The sequence below is a fragment of the Clupea harengus genome, chromosome 7, assembly GCF_900700415.2.
Source record: "Clupea harengus chromosome 7, Ch_v2.0.2, whole genome shotgun sequence".
In the NCBI taxonomy this organism is placed as follows: Eukaryota; Metazoa; Chordata; class Actinopteri; order Clupeiformes; family Clupeidae; genus Clupea; species Clupea harengus.
Window position 1 is genome coordinate 4,810,694 of NC_045158.1, and position 26,587 is coordinate 4,837,280.

General features: G+C 45.1%; 1 protein-coding gene across 1 annotated transcript in view; it reads left to right on the forward strand.

The window, feature by feature from the left end:
• disp3 (dispatched RND transporter family member 3) overlaps nucleotides 1-18,207 on the forward strand; it is a 23,975-nt gene extending 5,768 nt beyond the window's left edge. The window contains exons 2-21 of the mRNA XM_042708166.1: nucleotides 2,139-3,163; nucleotides 3,926-4,145; nucleotides 5,070-5,206; nucleotides 5,890-6,024; nucleotides 6,639-6,799; nucleotides 7,609-7,775; nucleotides 8,731-8,819; nucleotides 9,222-9,386; nucleotides 9,628-9,789; nucleotides 10,136-10,285; nucleotides 10,660-10,796; nucleotides 11,201-11,370; nucleotides 12,003-12,133; nucleotides 13,354-13,529; nucleotides 13,735-13,861; nucleotides 14,025-14,170; nucleotides 15,121-15,280; nucleotides 15,885-15,998; nucleotides 16,714-16,898; nucleotides 17,456-18,207. Of these exons, the coding sequence (XP_042564100.1) occupies nucleotides 2,146-3,163; nucleotides 3,926-4,145; nucleotides 5,070-5,206; nucleotides 5,890-6,024; nucleotides 6,639-6,799; nucleotides 7,609-7,775; nucleotides 8,731-8,819; nucleotides 9,222-9,386; nucleotides 9,628-9,789; nucleotides 10,136-10,285; nucleotides 10,660-10,796; nucleotides 11,201-11,370; nucleotides 12,003-12,133; nucleotides 13,354-13,529; nucleotides 13,735-13,861; nucleotides 14,025-14,170; nucleotides 15,121-15,280; nucleotides 15,885-15,998; nucleotides 16,714-16,898; nucleotides 17,456-17,803 (4,098 nt within the window). The 5' untranslated portion in view covers nucleotides 2,139-2,145 and the 3' untranslated portion in view covers nucleotides 17,804-18,207. The remainder of the gene's footprint in view (nucleotides 1-2,138; nucleotides 3,164-3,925; nucleotides 4,146-5,069; nucleotides 5,207-5,889; nucleotides 6,025-6,638; nucleotides 6,800-7,608; nucleotides 7,776-8,730; nucleotides 8,820-9,221; nucleotides 9,387-9,627; nucleotides 9,790-10,135; nucleotides 10,286-10,659; nucleotides 10,797-11,200; nucleotides 11,371-12,002; nucleotides 12,134-13,353; nucleotides 13,530-13,734; nucleotides 13,862-14,024; nucleotides 14,171-15,120; nucleotides 15,281-15,884; nucleotides 15,999-16,713; nucleotides 16,899-17,455) is intronic.
• The last annotated feature ends 8,380 nt before the right edge of the window (nucleotides 18,208-26,587 follow it).

Below are 26,587 nucleotides of genomic sequence, written 5' to 3' on the forward strand. Positions count from 1 at the left end.
GAGAGAGAGAGAGAGACAGAGAGAGAAGCGTAGTTGAGATGTTGCTGTGCCAGATGGATTTTTCCCACTGTAAGCAGCATGGTCCTTCATGCATGCGCTTGCCTCTCTCAGCACTGACATCGCCTGCTCGCGCTCATAATTAATGTCCTTATTATATTCCCTATGTGAGTCACAAATCCTTCCCACCCACACACACACACACCCCCTCCCAGGTGCTTTATGTTTCCTGGTAGATTGCGCTCCCTTGGCAGATCCATAGCTGTAATTTGCCTGATAGTGCAGGCTGCATCTCTGCGCTCGTTCAGTCCCGTGTCCCGTGTACTCGATCGCCTGTCCAAACGGCCATTATCACCCCAACACGCCGCACTGCTGCGCTAAGCACTGAGTCTGCATAACACACAGTGATGAATAGCGGGAGGCATGTGAGGCCAGCGGGGTGCATCTCCTGCGACGTGCCAAAACTTGTTTACTATATTGAACTACGTTGAAAGCTTCTTTACCTTTACAAGAGCTTCAATGCAACCATGTCTATAAAAAAACATAATGCCCATTAAAAAGACAGCATATGTCATAATAAAGCCAGCAAAATGTGGATTTAAATGTCATGATAGAGCATAGTAATTTTTGTAATTGCTTTAGTTCTTTTCAACATTTTGTTGCAATTGTAAGTTCTTACTGGAGTTTTAGCACATTTACAAAGGTTGTAAAATGGCTTGAATAACCACTCTCTGACAGGCTGAGCTACAGCACAGTCACAGTCACAGTCACGTGAGCTCCCACTTGAGAATGAATAGCATAGCGCCGCTACCCTGGCGTCTGCGTGGATTGCCTCATTAGCGTTTAGATGGAGAGCGGCGAGTCCGCACCTCTCACTTTCTCCCCGCGCTCCTCAACGACGAGCCAAGATCGTCTAATGGATCTGTCCTCTGGTGCCACGCTGGGACCCTGGTAGCCAGATGTTAGACGGCACCAGCAGATGTTGGCCCGCTCTCTCAGCAGACCACGTAACGGGCAGCCACGCCACGCCACGCCATGCCACTCCTGCCTGCCACGACCTCAGCAATGTCGTTCTGTCACGGCTGACAGCACGCCACTCAAACAAGCAGCTTTATTCATTTTACGATAAGTTAATTGCATTTTTGTTTTAAAGCATACTTGACCGTTACCTTTTGTGCCAGGACACAAGCTAACATTGTTCAAAGTTGTAGTGATATATGGAAGTTTTCACAGCAACTTTGTCCTCGCCTCAAGGCCTTAACCGGAATGCTAATTATTAGCTCTGCTGCAAATAGCGCCTTCACCAAACACCAAGCAGCCATCGATCCACTCAGAGAGGGCCTTCTAATCTAGGCAGTAGAATATTCAGTGTCCACAGAGGAGGACGAGGGACACATGGGGATTTATCTGTCTTGCACCGCAACACTGTTTTCCTCTGAAAGTCAATGATATGCCCTTTGACCTGACTTTTGGCCACTTTCAAACTAAAGTTTCTGCTATGGCACAGAGCAGGGTATTTGTAGGTATTCCCACTCCTGGTTTGAGCCTATGGTCAATTTCCAAGCACAGTGTGTAATCATTTCTCGTATCTATTGATTACATTCATTTTTTTTCTCACCTCTCAGCAAAAACTGACTATACCTGACGCACACACACACACACACACACACACACACACACACACACACACACACACACACACACACACACACACACACACACAGACACACACCCTCCAGTCCCCAAGCACCTACAGCTGAAACCCCTTTGTGCTATATTCAGCATCCTTACACTCAAACAGAGCAGACGGAGCCTTGTCTTTGCCCTGTATCTCCTTCCCACCCCCCCCCCCCCCCCCCCCCCCCCCCCCATCTCCTCTCTCGTGGCTGCTCTCTGCACACACAGAATTGTAAGAGGGCTGGTCCTTTGTTTATTGAAAGACCCATTTAACAGCCTTGTCCTTGCTGGCAGGAGCAAGCATTTTGGAGAATAACTCGTCTTTCGCTAATGACTGCTCCGTAAATCAATCCTGCTTTATGGCAGTGCTTGAGAGGTCCGGGGCGCAGCGTCCACGCGTGACGAGCGGTGATTTAAATGCCCTTGTGTGTGTGTGTGTGTGTGTGTGTGTGTGTGTGTGACAGGCCCGCTATGGAGGCGGACGACGATCCCTTGTTGCTCGAGACGACGGGGGACCTCGGCGAGGACGGGATGCAGGACGAGGAGGACGCAGAGGTTGACATCCTATCCGTCCGAGGACGTGACGGACTGCGAGGACTGTGGCGGGCGGTGGGCTGGGTGTACACCACCCCATGGGCGAGCGGGGTTGTGTTAGGGGTAGGGTTCCTGCTCCCCTTCGCCCTCTCGGCGTGGATGTTCCTGCGTTACCCTCCGCTGGACATCGACCTGTCATACAGTGCCTTTGAGGTGCGGAGCCACTCCTCCGCTCAGCATTTTGACTCGCTCGCCATCGCCATCAAGACCCAGCTCGGGTCCTGGGACAGACACAGGCGCAACACAGACGACTATGACTCAGACATCCTCCGCGATCTCTTGCTGGCCAAACTTAACATGCAGGGCGGTGGAGTGGCCGGCGGGGAAAAGGCTTCAGGGGCACTGCGGAATGAGACAGAGAGCGCTCAGGCAAGCAAAGAGGCCACTGTGAACAACTCACAAAGGGGTGAAGACATCAAAAAGACGGACACCGGAGGAAAAACTGCTGGAGCCCTGGAGGACCAAGAAAGATTATATGACAACAAAACCAGCCTGGGAGTATCCCACACCCCCAGCTCCTTGGTTGTTAAGGAGGGCAGGGAGGGAGGAGGGAAGGCTGTGGTCAGGAAGGCCAGGTCAGCGGGTACCACCTACTCCTACCGGCAGAGCCAGGCCCTGTGGAGGGTGGAGCTGGTGTTCGTGGCCCAGGGCGGTGAGAACAGCAACATCTTCACCCCGGAGCGTCTCCGCACCATCCACCGTGTGGAGCGGCTGCTCGTGGAGCACCCGCAGTTTCAGCAGTTCTGCTGGAAGCCTGTGGAGCTCCTGAGGGACCTACCCCTGGGGCCCTCCTTCTGCTCTCCGCCCAGCTCTCTCCTCTCCTACCTCTTCCCCAGCGAACGTGCGGGCAAGATCTACTTTGACGGAATGGGCCCCGACCTAGCTGACATCAAAGGTGAGTCTGCCGCCATGCAGTGAGGTGTTCACAGGGTGGGTCACAGGGGTGGTCAGTTCTACTCCCAGAACCCCCTTGGCCTGAAACTCTTCTACCTAGCCCTGTTCCAAATGCACTTTGGTCAGGGTAACTATAATCCCTTTGATTAGCTAAATCAGATGATGAGGTAAACAAGAGTGTAACTGATGCCATCAGTCAGGAAGTCAGAGGAGGTTACATCTCCAGAACACAACTCCCAACTGTAGCTTGGCTGGGTGTATATTCATTTGTCTCTGTGATTGATTGTGTTCGAGCCCAGGGACTATTTTTGGGCTACTATATAGTTGCTTCTGACAGCTAAGCACCCATCTGTACTTAAAGATTCCTTCAGACACATACGTTTCCTTCAGCCGTTTCACATCACTTGCTTGCACCATCAAAGCTCACTGTACACGTGGAAAAGAAAATGAGTAGCAGTTACAGATGGAGCCAAGATAAGGACGAGTCCACAGATCTGGGGGAATTGCCAATTAAATTTCTCATTCCAGAATCAAAGCTAATCCATCGCATGTTTGAGTGTATAATTATCATTTACGTGAAGCCAACCCTGCAGTCACATTCCAGTTGCGCTTTAGATTCATAAATAATTGAAAATGTTTCGTTTAATTACAAGAGTATTTCGAGACGCAACCCATGGTCTGGCTGTGGCTTGAAAAACTGGGAAAAAAAAGCCCAAATATACTAGATGCTGTCGTGAATTCCTCCAATGTACTCTGTTCCCAGGTGCCTTGAGTTTAGCAATCACTCACCCACAGTTCTACTGGTACGTGGATGAGAACTTGACCCCCGACGACCTCTGCTCCTCTCTGCTCCGCAGTGAGATCCACTTCGGCGCCCCTCTCCCCTCCTTCTACTCGCTCCAGGACAGACCCCAGGAGCAGAGGCGCCGCTTCAGGGACTTTGTGGTGCAGTATGCCAACATCCTGGCCCAGCAATCCACCAGGTTAAACATATTTTTTCTCATTTAAGGGCATCTTAAATGGTGTATCGCATTTTCGGGTTTATTCACTAGCTGGTTTATCACACAGTCACTACAGTTGTATAACCAGGTGACCAAGTGGCAATGACATGCAATGAGTGAAAGAGTGATGTGCAGTTAACAGCCGCTGTGTTCTTACTGTATTTATCTCAAATTCTGTCCTAGTGCTAGTGCATTCAACATGCAAGTAAGGTCATAAAACTGTTCTTGGTATATTTATTTAAAAAAAAGTATGCTTCTAAAGCTCACCCCATTCATAGGCTAAATATGCCTGTGGAATTTTTTCATTTTTTAAATACATTTTCTAGTTTTATATCTCAGCATCTGTAGATAGTTCTTCTCTGGTAGAGATAACCCATCAAAATTCATGGAAAAGTGTGTAATAGTCAAATAGGTTTGTGGAAATGGACTGCTTGATCAAGTTTCCTAAAAAATAATTGAGTGTCCTGAATAACATTAGAGTATCAGATGTGTCGCGATAAAGAAAATCACCATTCTGATATTTAATTAGGTTTGCAAACTGGTCAAATAATTATTCCTCTGAAATGAGTTCAGCTGGGTTTCCAATCTAATTTAGAGAATCCTATTAAAACACAACAGTGGTCATCCTCTGCTGTCTCCTTGGTTTTTCTGTTTGAGTCTGTTTCTGCCACTAAACTTCACTCAGAATGATTGCCCTTGTCTGTCCTCTCACTAAATATTGCCCTGCCAATCTTTCTTTTTTCTTTCTTTATTTCGTTCCTTCTGTCCTCTTTTCGATCTTCATTGCCCTTTCAATCACCTCACTTTCTGTCTTTCTTGTTCGTCATCTTTTTTATTTTTATTGCCCTTTAAATCTGTCCTCTTCTTTCTCTTTTTCTCTCTTTCCTCATTATCTGTCAATCTCAGCCAGGTGAAAGTTCTGTATGGTGGCACTGAGCTGTTTGATGACGAAGTCAGGCGCACCTTTCACAGTGACATGCTGCTTGCCGTCTTCAGCGGCGCCTGCATCTCTGTCTTGGTTTACATCCTCACGTCCTTCTCAGGTACCCCCTCACTCCCAGGCCCCTGGCGTCTGCAGAATACTCCCCCTATTAAAAGAGATGACATAATCAATAACCGTTTCGGTCAGATTTTTAACTCAAGATGTTTTATCACAAGATCGCTGATGAATGTGAGCGCGGGGAAACTCTTGGGTTAGCTCTCGGGTCAAGGCCGTACGCCAGCGCTTTAGTCACAGGACTGCAGTCAACACTTCATGTATCTCATTCAGACCTAGCGAGATTTAAAGACCATTACTGACCGGGGGGCACTCGACAGAAATTCCACTCAACCAAAATCCAATATCTCCAACTGGATTGCCCGACCTGTGCTTTCATCTCTCCCTCTGCTGACTTTCATATTGCTTTCGCGCTGGCAGCACATTCCGAGCACAGCTAGACTACGAATCAGACACTGCAAAGGCCTTGTCCTATATAACTCTCAACAGCATTTAGTAGTTTGTCTCTATACACTCATTTAATAAAATGGCTACTGTAATTTTTATAGTCTGAAATATTACAAGGTAATATTTGAAACGGTTTTATAGATCATGCAGAAACCGGACTCTGCAACAGGGCCATATTAACAATTTCCAATGACACCTCATCTCCCTTTGTCTCTCTCCCACTTTGTGTGTGTGTGTGTGTGTGTGTGTGTGTGTGTACGTGTCTGTCTCCTTCTCCTGAAGTGTTTCTGACATTCTTTGGCCTAGCCAGCATTGGTCTAAGCTGCCTCATGGCCCTATTCCTCTATCATGTGGTGTTTGGAGTGCGATATCTGGGCATCCTTAATGGAGTGGCGGCTTTCGTTATCATTGGGATTGGTGAGTCTTATCAGCCACTTCCCCAAACCATTTCTCTTCATTACAGTAGAATGAGCTTTGGAGTTAATTCATTTAATGCATAATCAATAACTCAGGAGCCTGGAAACCTCACAAATGAACAGTGTGTACGCTCCTCACAAAGTAGCTGTGAGCTATGAGTGTTCCCTCATTAAAATATTGGTAATGAGTCTCTTCTGCAGTGTTTCTGTCCGATCACAAGTTTTGTTGCCACAGTTTTCTTCTCTCATCTACTCCATTAGCTACACTCTGTTCATCTTTTTAATTATCCACTGATGTTCGGCTGACTCTGCAGCTCCTTATGTGTGTGTTTGGAAAAGATCCTTTGCTTGTTCTTCTGACCCCTCTGCTTGCTCTCCCTCTTTCTTTCTGCTTGCTTCACTCTTTTCTCCACCCTTCACTCCTCTACCTCAAAATCTCTGCCTAACAACACTAAGGTCACAGGTCATAGATTTGAAAACCCAGGAAACACACATACTGATGCAAATGCATAACAGTCGGCTACTGCCCGTTGCTTTGGGGTGAAAGGATCCGCTAAAGGAATTCATTTAAATGAATACATATTCCGTGTGTGTGTGTGTGTTTTGCGAGTTCAGGCGTGGATGACGTGTTTGTGTTCATAAGCACCTTCCGCCAGGCATCGCACCTGCGGCAGCCCGAGCAGCGCGCAGTCTACACGGTCAAGACGGCTGGGCGGGCCACCTTCCTCACCTCCTTCACCACGGCTGCCGCCTACGCCGCTAACACCTTCTCACAGGTGCTCACGCCACACCGGCTTTTTTTCCATGCCAGCGATTTGCATTCAGTACTGCTCTACATCTACGTTTGTTTAGATCGAAATCTGACTCCTTCAAGATTCAAGTGTTTTATTTGTCACATACAACGAATGTAGTGAAATGTAAAAGGGTCTACGCTCCAATATGGTCTACTCCTGAAATTAAGTGTTCACTGACAATTTTGATTCAGAAAGTCATCTGCTCTGTGCGAGTGTCCAGCATTGGTTTGTTCTTTTTTTTCCCTATTGCAGAACATTTCCAGGTTTCCAGGTTTAAACCCTCAGAAAAAGAGTTCTATGTCGACACCCTTTGAACAGTTCGCTTAGCAGCTTTCAGCCTCTCAGGTTCTAAGATGAACAAGTTCTAAACAGAGCCTTGGTGACAAACAAGAGAACTCTTCATAAGAGACTTCTCTTAATGTCAGAGATCACTCTGGCATCACCTGCTACATACCATTATTGCAGACTGTGCAGTGCTGGTTCTCATTGGCATTCCCAAATCATCCATGGGAGCTATCTGTTCACTGAAATGGAACGTCATCTCAGCAGTGACAACGTATTTTTGGTTCGCACAGTGAGGTGCTAACGTACAACGATATAATTGTAGAACAGCCTAACCTCTGGGTGACACTTCTCTCAAACTTTTAGCACCTATTTATATTCCGGAAGGAGTAGCAGTGCAGCATGGAGCTCTGCCAGATGCCATGTTTATTCATGATGTCCCCCTCTTAGCATACGTAAAAACTTTGCAGAAGAACTAAGTGTTCAGTACAGAAACCAAAATCTCTAAGGCTAACCCTAATCTTTGTTTGGTGCAGATCCCGGCGGTCCACGACTTCGGCTTGTTCATGGCCCTCATCGTAAGCTGCTGCTGGGTGTGGGTGTCCATGCTAATGCCCGCTGCCCTCTGCATCTGGAGCCAGTGCGGGGCTGGCCAGGGTAACGCCTGTCTGAAATGGTATGGCGTGCTAAGGGGGTCAGGCTTTAGGGTTAGCTTCAGCCAGTTAGCATCAGCCAGTTAGCATCAGCTATTTTAGTGCCATGAAGTGGTAGCCTGAAGATGTCATACTCATAATTCTAGTCAGAATATGAGTCTGATACTGCTCCATTGGGCTGTGATTATGGGGCGTGTTTCAACCGAACCAGGAAAAAAATGCCTCTTCGCTCAATTGGATCAACGTAGTCGTCATCGGGGCCAGCTGATAAATACAATTTTTACTGAATCCCGTAGGAAGGACGGCAAAAACATATTTTCGATCGACAAATGCCTTGATCGCGTTTCTCTGTTCCTCTTTCAAAATGAATGCGCTGTCGATGTCTTCTAAAACATCTCTAGCTACACATATCTCAGCTCTCCAGCGGCAGCCATGTTTGTTGAAAACGAATTCAACCCAAGTGACGTGGTTAATTACGTTACGGTTGACCATCTGTCCATCATCGTATAAAGCCCGCCCTGACAATTTGATTGGTCTGATCAAGTTTTTGATCAGGTATAATTTCTCCCCAACGGAGCAATGCCAGACCGAACTTCCCGACCTAAAATTTTGTGGGCGGGGCTAAGTTCGTCTGGCATCCAGGCTAATGAAGTGGCATTTGCAGCAGGAAAATTGGCTTTTCATAGGTTTTTTTTTTTACTTCACGGGTTGAAGTCCCTAGCATAGCATTGGCCATTGAAATTAATGGGAGTGGGAATTCATCTGTGGGCCTGCTCCCGATTGTGTCACCCTCCACACATAGAATCATAGAGCTGGCTGAGTTAGATGAGTCACCTCATAGTTCTTGACATCTTGGTTTGAACCTCATTGAAAAATAATACAGCCAGTCCAGACCGACATGGAAGAGAAAGAGAAAGCCTTTTCACGTACACTTCTGGCTATATGGTGGATTTGAACAGCTTGATTCTGCTCTGGCAGGTGGAATATCCTCTCCAGTATCTCCGCGAGCCACAGCCCCCTTTCAGATGAAGACGACGTGGCCTTGCTGTCAGTGGAGATGGAGATAGGTGAGGATGTAAAGTTATTACACGTCAGAGCTAAGCGGGACTCAAAAGAACCGAAGGGGAAAAGACTAAGATGAGACGTAAAAATGAAGCAAAAAATATGAACCACTATCACACTTTAAAAAGAAAAAAGTAGACAGAGGTACAGTTCATGCAACGGTTTAACTGAGCGGTTTTATGATCCATTTTGTGCTGCCATAGGCCTTTGCCCAGGGGAGAGACAATCTCAGTCACACTCAGGGACATTTAGTAGCGAACAAACACTTTGATTTCCCCCAATCCCATCCACCCTCCAGTCATGCTGCGAGGTGAAGGTAATCCTGCAGAGTCCCTGGTCCTGTCAGTGTCTTCCCCGCGGCATCACAATCCCTGATCGTTGTTTCCTCCTCGCCCCCTCTCTTCCAGACACGTGTGACGTGGAGGCCGACACAGCCCTGCTCTCGCTGAGCGTGGACCCACCGCAGGGCCCATCAGGGAAGGGCGGCGTGGGGGTGGTGAGCACCCAGCTCCAGTGGGTGCTGCGGCACTGGGTGGCGGAGCCCGTGGTGGAGAATCGCAAGGTGGTCATCGGTAAGTGCCCGATGGTGCTGTGCTCGGGGTGTACTTGTGTTTATTTCTCTGAGATTCGCAAGCATGTTCTAAAACAGCATTTTCTGCCCTACAGTAATGTTATTTACTTTACATTTAGTTGTCGTCTTAAGCTAAAGACACAAGCTAAAATTCTTATTTTTATTGTTATATCTGGTTCTTACACACGTTTAATTTCCCTTCACACTTTGTCACCCCCTATTTCTCTCTTCCCCTCTCACAGGTGTTTATATCCTGCTTCTCCTGGCCTCTGCCTTCTGTTGCTGCCTGCTACGCCCGGCTAGTCACGCTCCCCTCCTCTTTCGCCAGGACTCCAACATCCAGTCGCTCCTTAATCTCCGTAGCAACCTGAGTGCCCAGGGAATCTCCTGCCACACATGCTCAGGTAAATCCCCCAGCTGCTTCAGTGTGATATTGTACATAACAGGGACGACTAGGTCTTCATCAGCTGCTACAAAAGAGGAAGCTGGACGTGCTCCTACTACTAATGGGGTTTCCCTTTAATTGTACAGGCTAGTTATAATTCTGTGATGGACTAGAGTCTACTGTGAATTTATCAAAGATAGACTTAATTGACGTCTTGTAGTTGTATTTAATGAGAACCGTGAAAAATAATTAGGCTGCCCAGCTGATAACCGCTAGCCAGTTGTGTCTTATGTGTCATGTGCGGCACCTGGCATGCGTTTGGCGAATTAGGCTCGTGGTGGTGTATTCTGTGTTCTGCCTTAAAGGTGCCTTCATGGAGAGACCTCATTTCCTGCACAGCGTCGCCCACCGTGTGCCCGCTGTGCCAGGGCCGGCGGCACAACAGCACTCACGCACCCCGTCCAATCCGGCTCTCCACGGCCAGCCCAAATCTGCCTCCCCTACTTCTCAATCAGGTAGCTACCCTGCCTCTTAATACAAACATTCAACGGGAAGTTAACAGACACCCCTTTCTTCGTCCAAGATTTATGGTTGCCGTTTTATCTTGCGGGAAACAAAACATGTTTACAACAATACCGACCGAGCGACCATTCCTCACTTTCCCCTCAGACAATAGAGGAAATGGAATGTGGAGTGCAGAATGAAACAATTTTACGATTTGACATTACTTCAGGCTTTGCTGTTTTGAAGAGAGTGATGTCTGAAAGAGCTTCAAGATTGGACAAAATAACAGATAATTTGACTTTCATCACCATGGTATTACTACCGGAGTGAGCAACAAATGCGACGTAATTCGCCATAAAAAGTCTGTTTCATGCCTGTCTTGCAGGAAGACTGCTCACAGTCTACGTTTCCAAGTTGGACATGGGATCTGCTGTCACCCAATATCGCTTCTCTCTGAACGCCAGCGTCCCGGCGCCCTGGGTGACACTGCCACACGGCCATGGGGAGGTGCCATCTTTCCAGGTGACCTTTACTCTCACCACACCTGTGCAGCATCAGGCTGTGTTTTAGATTCAACCACAGCAGTGAATAATGTGAGTAGAGTTTGATAGAAAGTATGACATGTAAATGAATACATGCCAATAATTTTTTTTGCTGATCTTCACTAAATAGCAGTAATCATTTACTAGCATTTTTTGCTGATTTCTTAACTAAATAGCAGGCATCTTGCATGTACAAAATGTTATCCGTGTATGCTTCTGATTACATTAACCCACTGTATATTAAACATACAGTGTGTGGAACTGTACTGCAATGTATGTGATATTTTTACAAGATAGAATTCATCAATGTGCTGCAAGTAAACCAGCAACCTGCATCTGCACACTCTAGTTGAGAATAAAACCTGTCCACTGTCACTCTCACAGGCATATGGCAGTCCCCATAGCAACTACAGCACCAAGCTGACAGTGTGTGTCTCACACACGTATCACCCTCACCCCCGCTGGATGATCACATCCCGGTCATGTGACCCACACCACGGCTTGAGAGCAGAGTTCAGCTTTTATGTGGCGTCTGCCGAGCAGCAACACAGCAGGTAAGAGAGATCGAGAGAAAGAGAGGGATAGAGAAACAGACAAAGAGAGAGAGAGAGAGAGAGAGGGAGAGGGATGTTGCAAGGCAGAAGAATCCTAAACAGAACACAGCACAGTGAAGGTCGGTGTATTCACTGGGCCCTGAAAAAAGACTGTAGGTTGGACCTGCAGATGATGTGGCAAAAATGATATAGAATGGAAGCAGGAGAAATGGCAAGGCCTGGATGCTCCTGTGCGGGTTCACCCAACCCTGAGCCAAAAATGAGCTCTGCCCGAGTGAGGAACCACTCGAAACTCAATGCTATGCCATATATAATATAAAATTAAGAAACATGTTTGTGATGTTTGGGGTAGGTGTTGTAAGATTCAACCATACTTGTGCATTTTTATATTTATTGAAAACTTCTGTCATTTGCAATTTGATCTCAAATTGCATCTCCATTATTGAAAGAGGGCTTCCTCTTGAGCAGGCAGCAGTAGTAGCAGCAGCGGTTGAATATGGTTGAAAAAGGCTTCCAATAATACTGCTGAGTAATTAAAGATTTATAATGATAAACCTTTCATGTACCATAATTGTACATTGTAATTGAAAATGTTATATAATATGTCCTAACTGTGTATCATTCTCATCCAGGAGGCTGTTTTTTGCCCAGCACCACCTGAGTCCCCACCCCAGCCGAGTGTGTGCAGAGCCGCCGGGCTGTGTGATAAGCAGCGGGCCAGACGGACCGACCCAGGGCAGTTTCTACACCCCTCTCAGCGCAGGTATGGCAGGGGAGAGAGAGAGAGAGAAAGAGAGAGAGAGAGAGAGAGAAAGAGGGAGAGAGAGAAAGGGAGAGAGAGAGAGAGAGAGAGAGAGGGAGAGGCAGAGAGAGGGAGAAAGAGGGAGAGAGATAAAGAGAAAGAGAAAGAGAGAAAGAGGGAGGGAGATAAAGAGAAAGAGAGAGAGAAAGAGGGAGGGAGGGAGATAGAGAGACACGCCAGCCAGCAGGACACACAAACACACATCTAACATTCACACGTCGCCTGGGCAACCACACCTGCTGGGCTGCTGCCATGGCACCACTCTCTGTCTCTGCCAGACAAGGCCAAGAGGGGTCAGTTTGGACCTGAGCCGCATCAGATTGCTACTGCTGCTGCTACTGCTGCTACTGCTACTGCTGCTGCTGCTGCTGCTACTGCTACTGCTACTGCTACTGCTACTGCTACTGCTACTGCTGCTGCTGCTGCTGCTGCTGCTGCTACTGCTACTGCTGCCTGCTCAAGAGGCAACCCAGCATCTTCCACTGACTTTTAAAAGTGGTGGGGGTAAGGGGGGATTGGAATAGGCTGTGTGTGGTGCTTTAGCAAGTAGTGTGATTGCTTTCTAAAAGCCAACACTCAACCGTACATTGCTTATGCAGTCATCAAACCTTTTAGACCAGATATTTGTTTTTACACTAGGGTGGTTGGGGGGCGGGGGTGGGGGTGGCAAAGCTTTTTCTAAAAGAACACTCGTGGCTCACACATAAGGCTTTTCAGCTTCTTCTAAGGATAATGTGCAAAAATATCTCTTTTGAAATCTATGTCTAATAGACATAAATGGTGCCGAAGTGCTCCATCTTGCCGTCCACAATCAATTCCTATCACATAATGGAAGGTACTGCAGTAAGGATGAATAGAGTTTTTGAGGGCAAAAGTGCTTGTGTTTCAGTTTTTTGTGTACAGGGCTAAAATGCTGGCCTTTACTTGACAGGTCATAGAGAGCCTGTGGGGACATGTTTATGCTTAGTACAGTGCTGACAAGCCCGATTTGTCAAATCGTTGCTTTGGAACTGGGTTCAAAACAAGCCCCTCTGCGTTTCTGAGGTCCATCTTGACTTTAACAAGTAGGCACCATGCCCAAAGCCTGTCTGTCTAAGGGGAGCTCAGTGAAAAACCAACCACTTCTCTCACTCCAGGCCACTGCTCTCATTATTCAGACTTTCTTTTGCATCTTCTTCTAGAGCCTACGCCGGCAAACACATCCAAAACCTCAGGCTTTAACCCCTGCGGTGGAGGTGTCTGTGAGAAGCCAGCCGTGCGCCCCCTAGTGGACACCGGTGCCATGGTTTTTGTGGTATTTGGCATACTGGGTATCAACCGTACGCAGTACTCAGACAACCATGTCATTGGAGATATGGTAAGTAGACTGCTGAAATGTAAAGAATGACTAATGATAATAATATGCTAAGACACATTATATCAATGCGCAGCTTGTCTGCTGCACAGTTAAGTAAGGTTGTGAGTTACTGGGTCATAAACACAGCACAGTGTAATCATTTAGTAGGACGAGGCAATAATTCGTGTGGGCGTTAATGAGATGGAAATGGAATTTTCCTCCAAAGGGCAGCGTAATCTATGATCCCAGCTTTGACCTCTTTAAAGAGATCGGCCATCTCTGCCAACTCTGCAAAGCCATCAGTGCCAACACAAAGCTGGTCAAACCTGGTGGGGCCCAGTGCTTACCTGCAGGTAAATATTCATTGAAGGGCAGCCAGAGAGGCTTGGCAGACACACACACACATTCACACATGTATACACACATGCGCCCACCCACACACATAAAAATAGCTCAATCCATTATATATGAAACTTCTTGACCTGTCTCTCTCTCTCTCGCCCCTCTCTATTTCAGGGAACAGTCTGTCTACCATCCTCCCTCTAATGCACCCGGAGTGCCACTCTCTGCCCGAGCCCAACCTGCTGCCAGGGCAGCTGTCCCATGGGGCCATTGGGATGCAGGGGGGCACAGTCCACTGGATCTCCATGGCCTTTGAGTCTGTGAGTGTTCAATATCTGCTCACTGTAGACTTACGTATATCACTTATAAATCAGCGCTTGAAACACATTATTCATTCTGTTTTAGATATTGTGGTAGTACACTATTTTGTATTGGTATTGAGTTAGTCTTGTTTGTTAGCCACAGCAGGTCTTCTTCAAATTGATTTATATTTTTACCGGATTGTTCTTGTTCATCTCTGTGAATGCATGCAGGGGATGCACTGGAACATACAGTGTTTTTATTCGTATTTGTGCCTCAGCAACTAATGCCTTAATTGTGAAAATTATCATGACTGTCCTTCTTAGTTTGTGAGGTTCTTCGTCCCATTGCCATGTGCTTTTTTGCAAACTCAACTGACTTGACTGTTATTTGTCATATAAGGCCATGGTGATATTGCCATTAATGCACAGTGTGAATTATCCAATGACAATTGGGAGGGTGGAAGGAGGTGGGGCAGCTTTTTCTTCAGGGTGTACACGGAACCTAGACAGTACAACACAGTTCGAAAAGTACACAATGTGTTAATATTTCGACCCTAAACTGGTACTTTGACCTTCTGGTCAAAGTCTTAACCCCCCCTGTAATTAACCACTCGTGAATGTATCAACCACACTGAATCTGTGCTGTGATGTAGCCCACAGAGGTGTGAGTCTGAATGCCACTGTTTTGGCAGTGTGAATGGATGCGTGTGTGAATCACGAGGGTGACTCACACACAGGAAACAGATGCAACTCCTGATTAGGTAGCATCCCAGACACCTGAAAGTTTGTGAGGCTTTTCAAACATTTGATCACAGAAGAAGAGAGGTCAAGCATAAGATGTATTATAAATGGGCTTTTTGTAAAGGACTCTCTCTCTTGGTGTTAAGTGCATAATTATCCAGAAATAATTCATCTTTCTCTCTCTCCCTCTCTCTTTCTCACTCACTCACTCACTCTCACACACACAGACTACCTACAAAGGAAAGTCATCTTTCCAGACGCACGCTGACTACCTGCAGTGGGAGAGCTTCCTGCAGGAGCTGCTGGCCTCTCTCCCGCAGACGTCCTCCCTGCAGCGAGGCTTTCAGACCTGCGAACACTGGAAGCAGATTTTCATGGAGATCATTGGTAAGAGTTCAGTGAAAACCAGCAGACAATGGGGAAGAGAAAAGCCTAGGAATGATCCAGAGACTAATCCAAGGTCTGGGCTCATTTACTGTTTAATTCATTTTATTGGAGTCGACAAAAAGCGAACCATCAACTGACGTGCCGTAACCATAGCAACAGCTACCTTCATCCACTAACAAGAGCACTTCTAGAAAATGACAGAAATCTGACAACGTGCCAACAACCTTAGACGCCTCACTGATCAACAGACAAGTGTTGATGTTACTAAATCAATCTCCCTTGGCCAACTTGGCCACGAGAAATGAGTCAGGAAATGAGAATGCATAGTCTCATATCAGCTCTTCACTGTGTCCATAGTCTCATATCAGCTCTTCACTGTGTCCATAGTCTCATATCAGCTCTTCACTGTGTCCATAGTCTCATATCAGCTCTTCACTGTGTCCATAGTCTCATATCAGCTCTTCACTGTGTCCATAGTCTCATATCAGCTCTTCACTGTGTCCATAGTCTCATATCAGCTCTTCACTGTGTCCATAGTCTCATATCAGCTCTTCACTGTGTCCATAGTCTCATATCAGCTCTTCACTGTCTCCTATGGCTCCAGGTGTTGAGAGCGCTCTCTATAGCCTGCTCCTCTCGCTGGTGATCTGCGTCGCCGCCGTGTCCGTCTTCACCGCTCACCTACTCCTGCTGCTGCCCATCCTCCTCAGCATTCTGGGTAAAGTCGTGAGTTTTCCGTGGTTTGTTTGTTTGTTTATATTTTTTAGTTTTGCTGTTACAGCCTGGAACAAAAATGAAATTCAAATGAGGCAGGACGCAGTATTTCAGAATGTTTTTAAAAGCGGCTCTTGAAAGCATGCTGCCGGAGTAAACAGGATGATGCAAGGCTCAGTGGGTGCTTGCGCACGCAGCTCAGAAAAGGACACTCTCCTCCCCTCACTCACTTAGTCAGCCCCTCTGCTCACATCATTAACTTCCTCTGCACAGACCAACACACTTCTTCAGTTTCTCACTCTTTACATACGAGTCACAAGTCATCACAGGCTCTGCGGACTGGATTGTTTTGGCTGCCAGATTCTGTGAGGCGTCTATAACACCCGCTGGTACATAAATGAAACACTGAATTGAGGTGAAATTGAATTCCATTGGAAATCAGATCTGAGTGGTGGTATAATGCGTGTGTATATATATGAAGTATGGTGGTGTGTGTATATATATGAAGTGTGGTGGTAGATAGAGAGACTGCCAGTTAACTATTGTAGTTGTTCAGTGACCCCTTCGGGAAACGCACGCCGGTGGTGCACGACTGCATAAAAGAATGCAGTGAAATGAAAGGACAACACTCAGTAGATTACATGGAGCTGTGGTTTGAGGGCCAATCTAACGGTTCTTCCGCGTGCGTGTGTGGTGAACGATGACTGTGAACATTGCAGGGGTGGTGTGCACGGTGGTGGCCATCATGTACTGGCTGGGCTGGGAGATGGGCGCGGTGGAGGCCATCTCGCTGTCCATCCTGGTGGGCTCGTCGGTGGACTACTGCCTGCACCTGGTGGAGGGATACCTGTTGGCCGGGGACGTCGCCGCTGCCGCTGCCACATCCGATTCACCTCTCTGTGGGGTAAAGAACCCTTGTCTTTTTATTTCATGTTTCCTGGTTTTGCGTCTGCCATTGAAGTTACCCATTCTGGCTGTTAGTGCATAACTCTCGGGTCTTAATGGTCTCAAAGAGGTTTTGTTGCGTCATGCTCTGCTTAATGGCCTCTGAGAGGTTCCTTCTGTGGAAAAGGAGAGACAGGGAGACAATTGAAGAAGTGGTGAACACAGTGCTTGTCTCCCAGGAAATTAAAGGCTATTACTGAAAAAATTACTGAATTTTTTTTACCTTCGGTGGATAAAAAGGCTGGGTTTGCTGATTTATCGGACACTCTATGTCTGTTAATGAAGGGATGAAGACCAAACACTAACTCTAACTTTGTAGGAATATTTCACATCTAGTTTCTAGAGGGATCACCTTTCCCTCTCAGAGAATATTGAGTTTCTTTGAGAAAGCTATTTTAATATCCGAAAGACAAACAAACAATCTGGTGTCTGATTTGAAATGACTTTGTCTCGAACTGCAAAGCCATGTGACACGCCCCTGAAGCTCATGCAGCACAATATCCCTCTGTTCCTCAGGATCCCTCCGGCCGACGGACCCTGGAAGCCGTCAATCACGTCGGCGTCGCCATAGTATCCAGCGCTGTCACCACGGTGATCTCCACCGTCCCTCTCTTCTTCTGTGTCATTGTGCCTTTCGCCAAGTTCGGCCAGATTGTAGCCATTAACACAGCCGTGTCCATCCTGTACACTCTGGTCATCACCACAGCCATGCTGGCCACCATGGGCCCCGCAGGCTTCCGTAGACCCCCCGGTGCAGTGGTCAAAGCCAGCCTGGCGGTCTTGCTCGCCGTGGGCCTGGGAGCCATCCTCCTCTGGGTTAGCGGCCTGGTGTTTCCGGGCTCCTGGTATACCTTCAACATGTAGACAACAAAGATGTCAATGTAACACAGTGCTGCGTTAGAGCAGTGAGGCAGGGTTGTGTAATTCCTTGTCTATGCACACACACACACATGCACACACACACACATACACAGACACACACACACACACACACACACACACAGACACACACACACTCAGAAACACACTCTTAATGAACAGTTTTTTTTTAAGCAGGACTTACACTGTATGAACTTTAGAAAATAATTACACATGGATGTGTACTATGTTTTGCAATTTTTTCTATGTACATAACTTGAAGTAAGAGAAAATGTTAGTTGTGACAGAAGAAAAGACTGTGAAAGAAGAAAGTATTTTGGCCCCTTTGAATTCTGTGAATTCTTCTATCCTCGATATATGACAAAGGGAGCACACATGAATGACATAAGAGAGGGAGTTAGAAAGAGATGGTGCACAAGACAGAGAAGAATGAAGAAGAAAAATAGAGCTAGAGAGAAAGAGAGAGAAGAGAAATTCACAGGGGTTCCTGAGCCAAGAAGATGAACAGAGCAGAAGAGAGAGCAAAAAGAGAACTGCGAATATATGAGAGAGAGAGAGAGAAGAGAGAAATGCACAGGGGTTCCTGAGCCAAGAAGATGAACAGAGCAGAAGAGAGAGCAAAAATAGAACTGCGGATATATGAGAGAGAGAGAGAGAGAGAGAGAGAGAGAGAGAGAGAGAGAGAGAGAGAGAGAGAGAGAGAGAGAGAGAGAGAGAGAGAGAGAGAGAGAGAGAGAGAGAGAGAGAGAGAGAGAGAGAGAGAGAGAGAGAGAGAGAGAGAGAGAGAGAGAGAGAGAGAGAGAGAGAAAGAAAGAAAGAAAGAAAGAAAGAAAGAGAAATGCCACACAGTGCTTTGTCCTGAAGGTGCCCTGATGCTGTCACACACAGCAGCTCGACTGACAGGTCACACACTGAGCCAGTTCATGCTAATCGCCCCCTGTGCATCCTCTGCTACACGCAAATCCACAGGCCACCTCACACAGTATCCAACTCTCAAAGCCAGCGTGGATGATAATGACTGCACTGCAGACAAATGGAAATGAAACACTGGTCTCTTGTAGTTATACCTATTCAACAGAAACTCACTATGCTGATTTAAATGCAAGACCAACAAAATCGAACAAACATGTGTAATGAACACACATGTGACTTCCTCCAGCCTGCACGGTCTTGTCATTTCTCTTGTTAATACACTACTCTGAAGTGTGTCATTCGGGCAGCCGTGGTATTGAAACAGAGTAATTTGAATACAGCAGAGAGAATAAATAATTCTGAATCTTAAATGAGAACAGGGCTTTTTTTTTTTAAAGTTATTTCATACTTCACTAGCTCTGACTCCAAGTCTGATACCATTGTTTTTGTGCTCTCATTTGCCAGCATATATTTAATCATACGAGCTGTACTTAAAAGAGTCGGACAAATTGTGTTTGTGCCTTTTGTATTACAGACGGTAGTCATTTCTCAAGTGAACCGTCGTTGAATAGTAATTTTGAGGCATTTCTGTTTTCAAATGCTAACAGCGAGAATCCCTCATCTGCACAGCCCTTTCCTCAGCGAGGCGGCCATCTGTCATTCATCTGAACGCCACTGGGTTTCATTGTTACAAGTGATCAGTCTTTCCTGTTTTCGCAGCTGTTTTCGCTGCGAGTTTGATTGATACAACTATTAATACTATTAAATTATACAAGCACTTACAATTGTGTCTCCGTGTGAAATGTTTATCCAAGTGAAATGAGTCTGCTGTTTGATGGAGTGCTTCGCTTGGGGTTGGTCTGCACAGATAAACCCTGGTTTCTCCGTGATGTCTGTCCTTTTAGACATCAGACGGTTTCCACTGTTCCTTTTAATACTGTTTCGTTTAATGTCCTTCTTTACTTGCTGAACAGGGGTCTGTGAGGCTTTTAAAAAAGAACAAAACAAAAATACCAACAAAAATGGCAACAATAACAATAAAAATGTATTTTAACAGTATTGCTGTGTATTCTGATCCTGATTTGTATTACATTTGTTTACCTTTCTCTAACCCTTAAAACCATGAGAGAAAGGACCAGGATACATAGAATACACAGAAATACTGAATTGTTTTCCTTTATCACCAGAACTGCATCCTTGCAGAATACGTTTTTATTTTTTTATGACTAAAAAAGTGGATGTGGCTCCTTCAAACTTGTTTCACTCTCATGAGTGCTGTGTACTCTCCGTGGGCCGTGCTTGTTGACATGACCTGATCTGTCCCTTCCCATCTAGAATAGCTCACTGGGGCATGAAGTGCCACTTCAGAACAACCTGATCATAACGCTTCATTCTTCTCCCCCGAAAGGAAAAGCACACCTCCGTGCTTCTTCTAAAATCTTAAAGTCTGTGGAGACGGCTCCCTTCAAAGGGCCTTCTCATGCTTGACCTGCAGAGGACACCAATTTCAAAGTCAGTTTCTCTCTTCAGCCACAAGAAGCTCAAACATGTGTGGCCATTAGCATTTCGTGTTGATTTGGAAACACAACACAAAAAACGGGCGACAATACAAGGAGGCATCATCTTCACCTGATAAATGTAATTCATAATAAATGCAATTTATATGCTAATATGGTAATACACACATTCAGAATACAGAAACAATCTGATTATTTCACATTGAATACAATGGAAACGATAATGTTAGCCCCCTAGCAAAGAGTTGCAATGCATGACTGTTTCTCACTATGCTGCCAGAAATTAAAACATCTCATGTCATACTTAAATAAATTAAAAGATATATTTAATTAGATTTCAGTCATAAAACATTGAGAAATATTCTGAACCGTGACGAGAGGGGTGTTACTACTGTAGAGCCCTGAAGACGTTCTCTGTAAGCTTTGCGTGGCAGAAATGCCTCTGCTCTTGATGTTGGTAAAGGCTGTGTACATACAGAACTGTGCAAAAGTTTTAGGCAGGTGTGGAAAAAAATGCTGTAAACTAAGAATGCTTTCAAAAATGGAAGTGTTAACAGTTTATTTTCATCAATTAATAAAATGCAGTGAATGAACAGAAGATAAATCTAAATCAAATCAATATTTGGTGTGCCCACCCTTTGCCTTCAAAACAGCATCAATTCTTCTAGGTACACTTGCACACAGTTTTTGAAGGAACTCGGCTGGTAGGTTGTTCCAAACATCTTGGAGAACTAACCACAAAACTTCTGTGGATTCAGGGTTCCTCAAATCCTTCTGTCTCTTCATGTAATCCCAGACAGACTCGATGACTTACAGCATTTTCTCACTTTTACCTTTGCATCGAAATAATGCAAATGTAAGTGCCAGTTGCAAAATGCACTGTCATATTATTTTCAGACCAATTTGTACACTGTGATGTCACAGCTATTTACCTCAGATGATTTACAGCATTTTTTCACACCTGCCTAAAACTTTTGCACAGTACTGTATATATAGAACTATATACTATATATATCTGAGCTATATCTATATCTATAGCTGTTGTATGCTGTGTTAGTGACCCATGAAACAACCAATGACAAAACATTTCTGCTTGGATCATAAAAATATGCACTGAACCAACCTCAAAATCATGCAAAGTGTTCCATGCATCAAAACAGAGAGCAGTAGTATGTGCGGTGCTAGGGCATGGAGCTGTGAGTATACTAGCCGTCTAAATTGATCAGTTTTTATTTCCACTCTTTCTAATGCTATGGTTTAGGTCCATGAGGTAATGCATGATATAATGTATATGGCAGTGTTCACAGCATGAAGGCCATGCAGGCCAAGACACTGGTTACAGCAGATTCTTTAGCATTCCTGACGACCCAGACTTGTATTACAGCCGTAGAACAAAATGCGAAGGAACTTTTCTTGACTGTGGGTGGGAATGGATAAATGATTTACAGAGTTAAAGCTAGTGGACACATTTCCAAACCAGTCCAACGCTTTGTGGTCCTTAAGCTCAAGGTCGGGGGGGGGGGGGGGGGGTGACTGAGGCCACGTTTACACGTATCCTGAAACATTTTTGGATCCGGTCCCTTTTTTTATCGCGTTCACACGGAGCCATGTCAAGAAAAATGTGCGTTCACATGGAAACGCTGGAGCGGAGCGCTTGAGTCCGGTGTAAAGACGTCATGGAGCATGCGCATAAAGTGACAGAAGACAGAAGTCGAGATCCAACTAGCAATCTTTCATTTGCTAAACGACTTCTCTACCACCTGAAATCACTGTTACCACAGCACTCAAACAGGACTAGTTGGAATCGCGCACTTTAAGTTACCGTTTTGAAACTTCCGTCTATAATAAAAATCTTTTCACGTCAGATTTGCTCATATAAAAAACGGTTTTGAACAATGGTCTGATGCAAATAGATTAAAAAGTGATAGATTAAAGTGTGGCTTGCTAATGTCATCCCTTCCTAACCAGTTTCTTAACAACATCGATTTGGTTTATGTTCTTGCTGTTATGAAGGGACGCAGCGGGGTTGATAAGGGTTCAAGCTGAGGTAGCGAGGCGTTCACTTGGGCCAATTACGTCATCGGGTTAGAAAGTGTGCGGATCGGGCGTTAACACGAAAACGGATCCGCTGGCGGGTTTGAATCTACCCACTCTGGAGACCGGATTCAAAAGGTTGCGGATTCAGTGACCCAATCCTCCGGGTTCGTGTAAAAGAGAGGCCGATCCGAAAACATTGCTTTCCGGATTCAGGCAATCCAGGCTCCGTGTTATTCGCCCCCGACGTGCATTGAGTCATTTTTAGTTTAAAAAAGTAAACTACCTAAAAGCAGAGGAGCTGCCACCTCACATTTGTGTAACATTCACTGCCCGTCCCAATTAAGGATCACCTTTGTGTAACATTCACTGCCCATCCCAATTAAGGATTACCTTTGTGTAACATTCACTGCCCATTCCAATCAAGGATGACCTTTTACAAAACTGGGAAAGGCCATGATTTTGCATAAGAAAATAAATCACTTGATTTAATATTTTTGTGTGTAACGTTGGCTGAATTAATATGATAATATGCCCTTTGGCACCAGGGCTACATCCATAGTATTTACTTGACTAATAGTTTGAATGGGCTGCTTATAGAAATAATATGTTACGACAAAATATTCTTGAGATCATAAGTAGTGTAGAGGATAGTAGTATGCTGACATTTTATGTATTATTTCTTTCCCTAAGTTCATTGTAATGAGGTCACTGAGGTTATGACCCCTGAGAGAATCAAAGACAAACACAGTCACACCTTACAGCCTAGAGGTGATGCAAGCTCAAACAAAAGCTGCACACTGTGAGAGATCAACCAAGACTTCCTTTTATGGAGGGATTTATTTACCACCGGTGGGAAAATAGTTTTTTGTTCTTGTTGTCAATATGCCTTTAAAGCTCCGCGAGTTTTTGTCCTAGAGTCAAAAAAAGAACACCCCCAGAAACCTTTAATCTTCTACATATATGCCACTTGTGCATCAATGTTTTTAGTTAGAGGAAATATACAAAAACATCAAGGCATGTCAGACTACCTAAAGAAGTCTAACAGGCCTAAGGCTTTTAGGAGTTCAAGAGCGGTATCAAAAACGCGACATGAGCCATTTCAAACTGAAAATATTATCATCTTTATGAAATAGGTACAGTTGTTAACACTAATACATTTGTGAAAATCAGCTATACAATATAAATAAATTGCATCTTTAGTTTTGTATGTACGGTATCTGTGGTCGTATAGGCTTCCTGTACATCAATTAGCTAATATTAGTGTGTTTGAGTACATTATTAATACATATATACATACATACATACATATCATTAAATCCATACACATACCCCGTGTAGGATGCGCACATAATCTACTTAAAGGAACAAAGAAACACAGTATCTCTCTCTGGCATTGCGGTTGCACTGATGATGTAAGACCATACATCACCAGGGAAATGCAGACAAGCTTAATGTTTACATTTACAGCACTCTATCCAACAGAGTCGGCTTTTCTACGGCCACTTAGACCTTTCATTACAACATCATGCATTATATTTGTATATGTATATGTAAAAGAGGTATTTCAAAGGTACCATATACTACACTTGAACACCATCAACTCAGTGAATGGGAAGGGCTCATTGACACTAAAACAGTAAATATAAAAATCACAAAAGAAAGGTTTTCTTTGCCTTTTGTTGTTTTTAAAATGAGCAAACAGAACTGACTTCTCACACTACAAATAAGAAACAGCACGTTTTCCACAGGATCCCCTTTAAAACCTGTAGTCACGCATCACAGCCAACCCTCACAAAGAAACAAAAACAACAAAATCCCCAGTGAACCTGGGAAAGAAACTGATCATTTTAGATGTTTTTTTTTTTATTCGTTAGACATCAACTTGGGAGACATTGGGAGACAGTGATTATGTTTGTGCTGACTGTAAATGGGATGTGTCCTCTGCCCAAAAGGCAAATGGATTGAATTGCATGAGGGCGTAGATACACACATCCTGAAATTCAAGTTAGCATGTGTGGGTTGGTGCCAGAAGCAGAGTGAAATCATAGGCTTGTTCTCACATGGAAAATTACCAGTTGCTTTTTGAAAACCCTGCATTGAACTTTACATTATGTGTGTGTGTGTGTGTGTGTGTGTGTGTGTGGTCTCAGAAATTGGTGTAACGCTTGGCATGTCTCACTGGGGGTCAGCATGGGCAGAGTGATCACATGACCGTGAGCTAATCAGACGAGAGGAAGCACCATGAATTGACCCGTTATCAACATGACCTCCCAAAAGGCTACAATGACTTACTTACTTACACCAGGGCACAGTCACCTACAGAGCAGAAGATGAAGTGGCCAATCAAATGATTTTGCAAAGCAACATTTCTAACGGAATTACAGAGCACAGAAATCAAGGCAAAATTGCAGGGTGCTGCATGCAAAAAACATTGATGAGATCTCACATCAAAACAACCGAGGATCTGGAAACAACCATAGATGACAGAAGCCCCTTATCAAGTTTCTAATCTAGAGGCTCATTTCCTGTTGAAGAATGAAATAATCATTCTTGATTGTAATACTCCAGGCCCTATGGGAGAGCACGATGTCTTGGTTGCCATATTAATAAATATTTATTTGACGTCGTATTTTGCTAACACGTCCACTAAATACGTAACTTGCTGCATGACGGAAGTAACTGTTCTAATGACCCAGTAGATTGACTATGGGTGGAAATCTTCAGGCAGAATGCTGCTGCTGAATGAAGAGGATGTATGAAAGTGGAGATGATGGACAAAGCCTCTAGAAACCTCCTGCAAAATAAATCTTTGTGATGCATGTTCTCAATGGAAGATGAAGACAGCATTTAATACGGGCACAACGTGACAGATATGCAACACACAGTACAACAGGCATCATCCATGTATATACACTTCAGGTATATGGAAAGACAAAATGAACAATGAAAGATGATCTTGACGGAGCCCAAAAGACTGTCCTGGCCAACTGCTGAGGTACAGAGCAAAGAATACACAGCAATAACTTGCCTTGTGTCGAGACGTTGAGCACACTAGCAAGTACAGCACTACAGTATATATGTGTAGAATACAGACAGTACAATGTAGCATGGTACCTGATGTTGTTGTTGTTGTCAATGGCATGAGATACTGACAATATACTGCTATGGTTTACCCAACAAGGGTAGTACTTCGACTAAATAGTCTGCGTGCCTGGGTGCCTAATTAGACATGTACACTCATCAGTCACCCTCTGCTTTTGGAAAAGTAGTAAAGTGAATACGCACCGAAAAAACAAACTACCCAACCTACCTCTGATTCCAGTTTTTACAGTTAATGCCCACGGTGAAAAGACAAAAAAAAAGAGGTATTGTGAGGAACAATGGATGACAATCAAGATGAACATTGCCAGTGTTTTCATCTCTCTGCTAATCTTATCCTCCTCAATCAAGCACTTACAGACTACACACGGTGTTCACTCTCTGTGACAGTAAACTAGCGGGGCCCCTTCAAATCAAGCGAGGGCGGCAATTGAACATATTCACCGCGTTCACTTCATGGAAAAGCAATTAACAGCCAGCAGACATGGGCCACGTTTCTTTATTAGTCCTTTAATACGGTAACTGCTTCATTCATTTGCCTTGCTAACGGTACTCAGGAGGACATCCTGGGACTGGTCAGGAAAATGGTCGTTACAAATGGTGATGGCGGCAGTGGTGGTGGTGATGGTGCCGCCTCCAACATAGTACAATTATTTCTTGGTCTCTCCGAGCGGTAAATACATGCAACTCTGCTGCAACATACAGTGTCAAAGAAAACTCAAGTCGTGTTTGATTGCAAATCCATCTCTGGACGCTGACTCCTTTCGCGATGGAGGGACGCAGAGTGTGGACAGACGAGGGGTACTCTCTGGAAGGAACCACAGAGGGATGGAGTTGAGAATCTGCCTAGGACCCCTCTTCCTACTGCCCCTTCCCCTATTCCCTTGGTCCCACCCCCACCCCTCCAAAATGCCCTCCTCGTGGTGTGGTGTACTGGACTGGCCCGGCATTAGCACACGGACTTGACGGCCTGCTGGCCTTCATCCTGGAGATCCTGAGAAAACTGTTTGTTCGTGTTGCTCTCATTTTTGGAGACTTATTTTTTGTCAGTTTTTTTTAAAAAAGGAAAGAAAAAAAAAAAAACAAACAAACAAACAAACAAACAAACAAACAATCCAGGGGTCAATTTATTCTCCTACCCCCTTTTCCCCCAACCTCCCCCACCCCGAAACGCACTTAACCCAGAAACACCTACGCCCCCCCC